The following is a 7,647-nucleotide window of genomic DNA, read 5'->3' on the forward strand; positions in this document are numbered from 1 at the left end:
CGTAAAGTTTTTTGTGATAGTGGATACAATCTTCGATAAAATTGTAATTATATTAAAAAAAACAATCAAAAAACCTCATATTTATGCGATTTTTGTTTTTTTAACCAACCATCCTTAACATACGGAAAGAATCCAAATTTCTAAATTAAATCATTATTATTGCTCCATATTTTTAGAGAACTTACCAAAGTTAATAGATTATATAACATTTCCAAATGTTTTGTTTGGTGTTAGGAATTCCACAATAATTGATATTTGCATGTTGTCTGAGGAGTTGCTCACAATGGGAAAGAAAGACAATCTCTTATCACACTAGAGACCAAACTTGAGTGTGGGCTGTGTGAAATGTGAGCCTATATCTAGATTGGTGGATGTGTACAAATGGAAAATCTTAGAGCTCAGTGTCACTCCATTTGAGATAAAACATTTGTCTAGTGTGAAACTTATGTGTCTAACCCATTATTTTACATATTCATTTGTGTAATGTGTTATATAGGTGAAATTTCTCACATTCCTTCATAAGTACGTTACCATTTTCAGGCTCTCATAAAACATTCTTTTCAAATGAAACGGACCGATAAGCACGAAGGAAGATGTCTGCCCAAGAAACGTGTCACGCCCATGTTGAAAGGGATAGATAAGCACCAAGGAAGATGTCCGCCCAAGAAACACGTCACTCCCCCTTTTCTCCAACATGGTATGCCGAATGCTATCCTTGTAACCAAAGTCTCCGTCGAAACCGTACAGGGGCTTCGTGTGATCCATAGTAAGAATGGGGTGGTTATAAATATTATTAACAATTTAGACTTCAAGGTATGGAGATGACTGGGTGTAGTATTTTGGAAAAAGATGGGCGAAGGCTCAGCAGAGTTTCAGACCGTTAGGCAACACATGACGCGTTTGGGTTCTTCAGAATTTCCACGAAACTGACCCTAACCTACCTAAGGCCATACACAGGAAACGAACCAACCGCGTATTGAATAATTCAAACCGTGTGCTTAGTCTCTGCTGGTTCGCCTTAAATATCCATATCCTGGACTTTAACTTCACTCACATTTATTCTTCAAACGGTGCGATCGATTGCATTGCAATTCTCCTGTATATCAATTTTGTGATTGTCTTTTCTCTTCTTGTGAAATCCCAATTCGCAGTTTCGAGCATAGAATAGGTGGAGGGATTTCAAAATTAAGCAAGCAGTTTCGATTATTTTGAATGGCGGGAGATGCAGAGCCGAGATTCAGCGGAGCCTACTATGGAGGTCCTGTAGGAAGGAACCCACATAGTGCCTCTCACAAGCTCCCTCGCCCTCGTCGTAGCCATGGCGGCTCCTGCTGCTGCTGCCTCCTCAGATTTGTAATAACCTTGATAATCGTCATCGGCATTGCTGCGCTTGTTATCTGGTTGGTCTTGCGGCCGAGCACGCCCAAGGTTTATGTGGAGACCGTCTCTGTCCCAAAATTCGATGTGACCGGCAACGCGCTGAACAGCAGCATCGCGTTGATGATGAGTATTCGCAATGGAAATAAAAAGATCGGCATCTACTATGATGTTCTGCAATTTTCTGCGTATTATGGAGGATCACAAATGATTGGGTATACGCAGGTGGAGGGATTTTATCAGGGCCACAAGAATACCAGTACTGTGGATGCCGTTTTAACATCTGATCCATCTCTGGTTCTTCCCTCCACAGTATCGAATAGCTTGTCTTCTGATAAATCCGTGGGCGTGGTGGATGTGGAAGTGAGGATGCGGTCGCGGATTCGGATGAAAGTGGGCAAAATCAAATCCAGGCGCTTCACCATGAAAGCCAAGTGCCACCTTTCGCTACCTCTTAATAACACTGCTGGTGCCTTCCAGGGCACAAAATGCAAAGTTGACTATCACAGATAAAATTTTGCTTCCTCTGTATATTAGGTGATATGGGTCACAGTTATCTAGATTTCATTTTTTTGCAGCAGGTTGTGTGCAGATTCATTTGTTCTGTATTCTTTGTATCATGTGTTTCAGTTACAATAAAGGCTGTTCTACATTTTTTGTGTCATTAATACGACTCTAAATTACTTTTGCCACCTGACGTCATACCTGGTATGGATTCAGACTGACAATATTCAATCAAAATGATTAATAAAAACAAGTGAAATACATGCCTGCAAAGCTGATTATACATGCATTTTAAGAGTGCTAGAACTCTTAAGAAGCATTACTTTAGAACTGTTAAGAAGTATTAATTTATTTAGTTTAAAATTTTTAAATATGCATCTCAGAAACTATCAATTTGCAAAGATGTGGTTTTAATAATTAAAAGTTTGACCGGCTGGGAAGTTGAACACCATGTCAGAAAATATCACTGGCTATATTTGCAGCCGCCAACAAAGCCCAAAAAAGAAATATTAACTTTAATGCACATTCATTTGCAGAGCCAACTCTTAACACAAACATTTAACCAACTCTTGACACAAACATTTAACTAACTCTTGGATTATTGGGGGTTATAAGTTGCTAGTGTCCATCGACTTTCCCGCCTAGTCAACTAATTCCAGGCAGTTCCAGCAACTTGAATGCAGGCCCCATCAAGTTGGTCAAGCTGTTGTAAAAATAAATGTACATTGCCCAGAATAAATGGGCATTCCTCAACAAACACCAGAACAATTGTTAGTTGATTTTTAATAACAATCTTTATGCCCTGGCAACAATTTTCCTTTTATTGTTGTGGGGCGATTTTGGATGGTGGTGTCTACTTAGTGTTGGATTAGCTAGGGGTGACTATATAGCAACCCACTCGTTTTTTCTTTCATATTTATGCTCAATTTGTACATGTTTTGTTTACTTTACTTTATTAATAGTTAAGTACTCATTAGATAAAAAAAATTGTATTTCATATTCATGTAGCATAGAGTTTATTGCTCTTCAGAAACTAAAATAAAATAATATATATATATATATATATATATATATATATTTATTAATTTTTTTGAAAAATTAATACTTTTAAGTTATATATAATTTTTTGATATTCAATTCATCACTCAAATTGAATTTAATAATTTTTTACATTTCTTAAATGTCCTTGTCATCTATCTTTCTGATGGTTCCCTGACCCATCGAGTTTACAAAAAAGTACCCACACTAATCATTATCTTCATGCTTATTCTCATGGCCAAGCATCCAAAAAACTTGGTTTTCTTAAAACCGTTTTCTCTTGTGCCCCTAAAATTTCTACCCCACAATTCTTTCCTTCTGAGAGCTAATGACTATTCTTCTTCTCAGATTAACGACTATTCTTCTTCTCAGATTAACAAAGCTTTCATAGCTGTCTCTAAACCCAAATCTATTAGCCCTCCTTCCTCTCCTCCTTAGGATCAAGTTTCTCTCCCCTACACAAAAGAGACCGCTGATGTTATAGCAAAATTCTTGCTAAAAAAGAAGCGTGAAGATGGTTTTTAAACCTCATAAAAGTGGGTCAAGTTTCTCTCCCTTATATAAAAGGGACAATTGATGTTATAGCAAAATTCTTGCTAAATTAGAAGCGTGAAGAGGGTTTTTAAACCTCATAAAACTTTGAAGCAGTTGTTCTGGTTAGCCAAGGATAACTTTAACCCCATTCCCTATTCATGTGGAAAATCATCCATCAGCCATCTTGAAAGCTAGAATTAAAAAAACATATTTCTCACAACAATCATCTACGGCTTTTGAAGTCTTAGGAATTAAAGAACATATCCCTGACACCAATCATCTCTCGAATTAAAGAACATATTGTTGACACCAATCATCTCCAAGGAAGTCTGTCATAGCCAAATACTCTTTTAATTCAAAACATTTTGTCTGTTTTAATCAAACCAAAATTCTTGCCTCTATTCCTTTTTACAACTGAGAATTTTTTAATTCAAAGCATCTTGTCTATTTTAAGGAAACCAAAATTCTTGCCTCTATTCCTTTTTACAAATGAGAATCATTATCATTAGGGAGACCCTTGAAATAGAGAAACCCTTGAAATTGACATCCTATTATCCACCATCTAACTCATTAGTATCACTCCCCCCTATTTTCGTTATCTTTTTACCTTTTTTTCTTTTTTCTTTCTTTCTCTTCTCCTTTCTTTATCTCTCCTTACCCTCCCTATTTGGCTTCCCTTTCCTTCAATCATTGTTAAAAATATTTAACCAATTATTCATTTTATTATTTAACTAATATTTCATTTATTTTAATCCAAAAATAAATATTTTAATCTTTCATTTTCAATTTTATAATTATTTACTTTTCTCCGCTTTGGTGATTTGGCTATTTTTAAATTTTCTCTCTTGTTAATTAATGCTATCTAAATTTCCCTTGTCCTCTTTATTATTATTAGTATTAACTTAAATTTCTCTTTAATTTGCATCCCTTTAATTAATCAATTTGTTTAAATCTTTGTACTTCTTAACTATTAATTTAATCCCTTTATTATCCTCATTTTCTTCTTAATTCTCTACCCCTACTCAATTAATTAATTAGGTAGATATGAGGGCTGAACTGTTTTCTTTCAATAGTAAATTTATTTATTATTATTATTTTTAATTGGCATTCCTTTTAATTTTTCAATTATCTTGGTTTGACTCTCAACATCTAATTAGTTAATCTTAATATAGTCTTAATAATCCCCTATGATTCTCTTCCCCTTGTTCCTCTATTTTATTTGATTTTTATTTTAACTACTATTTTATTATCTTCTTCTTCTTCTTCTTCTTTTTTCCACTGGAAAAATCGTAATCTTTCATTAACTTTGAAAAATTACATGTTGTAGATGCTATTTGCATATGTTGTATCCTTCTAGCCAATGAGGGCTAGGTCAAAAAGTTATGAGTTCATAAAAAATCTTTAAGCTATTTTGTGCTTTCTTCATCACACAAGGTGTTCATTTCAATAATAGGCAGTCTGAGATATGACTGTACATATGCCACGTAGGGCATTTAAAAAAACATAAATATAATCTGAAATAGTATATACAGAGTTTTGTCAAAATACATTGCTCAAAATTACAAAAAACCAATGATCAAGGGCTCACGGCCCTGTGGTAATTTTGATCTATATATGGCCGATGATAGTAGCAGTATTCATTTGTCCCTCACTGTTCCTGGATCATCTACTCTCCTCTGGGAAGTGTCGTGGCCTCCTTGGATAGCCCGTCAGCACAGCCGTTATGTTCCCTGTAAATATGATTGCATGAGATGGTGTTAAATTGTGCTTTGAATATATTTACTTCATCCAATATATTACTGAGTGTGTGTGTGATAGACAGTAATTTTATTGAACCAATTCACAATGATCTTTGAGTCCCCAAAAATATCTAAACTCATGCAATTATGTCCCAAAGAGAAATGCAGGAGGTGACGAAGGGTAATGAGTTCTGCATAATTGTTAGTTCCAGCTCCTAGTCCCATCTTTACTTTAAAATAATGCTGTTCATTTAAGTAAAAGATGAAACCACCACCACATCCATGCTGTTGTGTCGCGCCATCGAAAAATGCCCAAGGAATGTTTTTATCAATGGGTGTTGGGGCATGTGGCCTCCGTGGTCGAGGTTGATGAGGTTCAGGCATCTCATTATAAGTTGATATAATACAAGCAGTGATGTGAGGCCAGCACACAGGTCTGTTGTCAAAAATATAACGGTTCCGCGCCAGCCAAATATGCTAGCTGATGATCAGAGGAAGACTCTGTAACTTTGAACCCCAATGTTGATTGTACCAAACTTCCCATGCACTGCCGATATCTTCCCTTTCCCAATGCCTAGAAAAGTGGATGGAAGTGGAGATATTTTGCCAGAGGTTAATCAGAGATGTGCATTTCAGAAATAGGTGATGGGTTGATTTAGATGAGTTTTTGCACAAAATACACCAGCTCGGCCCATGAAAGGATTGATGGGCGAGGGACTCTCTTGTGGGGACTTTTTCCTTGAGTATACACCAAAAGAACAGTCTGGTCCAAGGAGGCGATATTAATTTCCATATACTCTTCCACCAGAAAGTGGTCTGCTCCGGTTTCTTGTGGGAGATCAAGGATAGATATCTAGTATTTGGAGAGTATGTACCATTCTCCACAAGACACTAGATGAGTTTGTCTGGTCCCTCTTTTATCCTGATATGTGATTCGCATAATGCAGAAATGTAATCATGCCATTCCTAGTGCCAATGTGGTGGTAAGTCAAGTTGTAAGGCATATTTCCATCCTTGGGAGAAGATATTGGAGTTCTGAGGGTCCACTATATGTGCAATCACCTTGATCTCTTGGGAATGAAGATGTTGTATGAGGTCCCTAGATAGCTGATACCTACCACCACTTCTAGACCATGGATCCAAACCAATGCGGGCCAATGAGCCATCGTTGATTCTCCAGACAAGATTGTCCCTGATGTGAGGCAAGGAATGTAAAGTGCCTTCCAGACTAATGAAATGCTAGATTTGGGCCAGCTCGGCAGTCGAACCCAGTCCATGATTTGCTGAGGCCATATGTACTTATGATATGTGATAATAGTCCATAGATTTTGTCCTGTCAGTAGAGTCCAGCCCATTTTTGCAGCAATGGCTTGTGCAAATAGAGGAAGATCTTTTAGACCCCAGCCTCCCCATTTCTTTGGTAGAGCAATCATGTTCCAGCTCACCCATGAAAAAATCTTTTTGTCTTGATTTCCATTCCAAAGATATCTAATACAGAGTTGTTGTAGACGAGCCAATATGTTCCTGGGGATCCATGCAAGTGCCATCCAAAATACCGGTGTGGCCTCAAGAACATATTTGATGAGAAAAAGCCTGCCAGCTCTAGATAAATATCTGAGACTCCAGATAGAAAGCCTTTTCTCTAGTTTGGTGACAAGCCAAACCCAATCTGCGATTTTCTGACTAAGAGGCTTTATCCAAAACCCTAGGTATTTGAAACCCCTGTCCAGGGGTATGATATAATAAGGGAAATGCTGGAGGGCAAGTTGAGAATCCTGGATGGAAGTTCGAGCTAAAGTTATGCTAGATTTAGAGTGATTTTCTAACATCCCAGTAGCCGCCGAGAAAAGAGAAAGAATCTTAGAGAAAGTCAGAGAGTCCGGAATACTCCCATCTAGAAAGATGAGGACACCATCCACAAAAAGTAGATGGGTGAGGAAACAGTCATCAGATATCTTGAGACCACAAATAATTCCATCACGCTTAGCCGATGCAAGCAAGTGGCTAAGCCCATCCATGACGATCAAAAAAGGAGGGGGGAGAGAGGGCAGCCTTGTCTAAGCCCCCTCTCAAAATGAAAGAAATGGGAGGCAGAACCATTTATGAGAACACTAAAAGTAGGGGAGGTAATACAAGCCATAATCCAGGTGATGAAATCATGGGGAAAGCCCAAATGAATGAGAAGCATCTTAATGTAAATCCAGCTGACACGGTCAAAAGCTTTTGCCAGGTCGATCTTAAGAATAATGCCCTTATGATGTTTAGTCCAGATCGAATGAATTGCCTCCTGGGCCGAGCCAATGGATTCATGTATCTGGCGATGTTCAAGAAAGGAAAATTGTTGTGGGGCAATATGACGAGATAGAATAGGGTGGAGTCGGTTTGCAATGATCTTGGAAATGATTTTGTACAAACAATTGCATAAAGAAATGGGCCTATAGTCATTGAAGGAGGA

The 7,647-nt window shown here is 37.5% G+C and overlaps 2 protein-coding genes across 2 annotated transcripts; one reads left to right on the forward strand and one right to left on the reverse strand.

The window, feature by feature from the left end:
• The first annotated feature begins 899 nt into the window (after window positions 1–899).
• Window positions 900–2,041, forward strand: LOC149218938 (NDR1/HIN1-like protein 10). Its single transcript, XM_089382506.1, has one exon. It carries the CDS (start codon window positions 1,213–1,215, stop codon window positions 1,888–1,890), a length of 678 nt encoding a protein of 225 aa, XP_089238632.1. The 5' UTR covers window positions 900–1,212; the 3' UTR covers window positions 1,891–2,041.
• Window positions 2,042–6,250: 4,209 nt separating this feature from the next.
• Window positions 6,251–7,210, reverse strand: LOC149218939 (uncharacterized). Its single transcript, XM_089386666.1, has one exon. The coding sequence runs from the start codon at window positions 7,208–7,210 to the stop codon at window positions 6,251–6,253; it is 960 nt and encodes a 319-aa protein (XP_089242792.1).
• Window positions 7,211–7,647: the final 437 nt, after the last annotated feature.

This window comes from Pinus tabuliformis, chromosome Q, assembly GCF_031772625.1.
Source record: "Pinus tabuliformis cultivar Carrire ecotype Pingquan chromosome Q, CPIR1, whole genome shotgun sequence".
NCBI classification, from domain to species: domain Eukaryota; kingdom Viridiplantae; phylum Streptophyta; class Pinopsida; order Pinales; family Pinaceae; genus Pinus; species Pinus tabuliformis.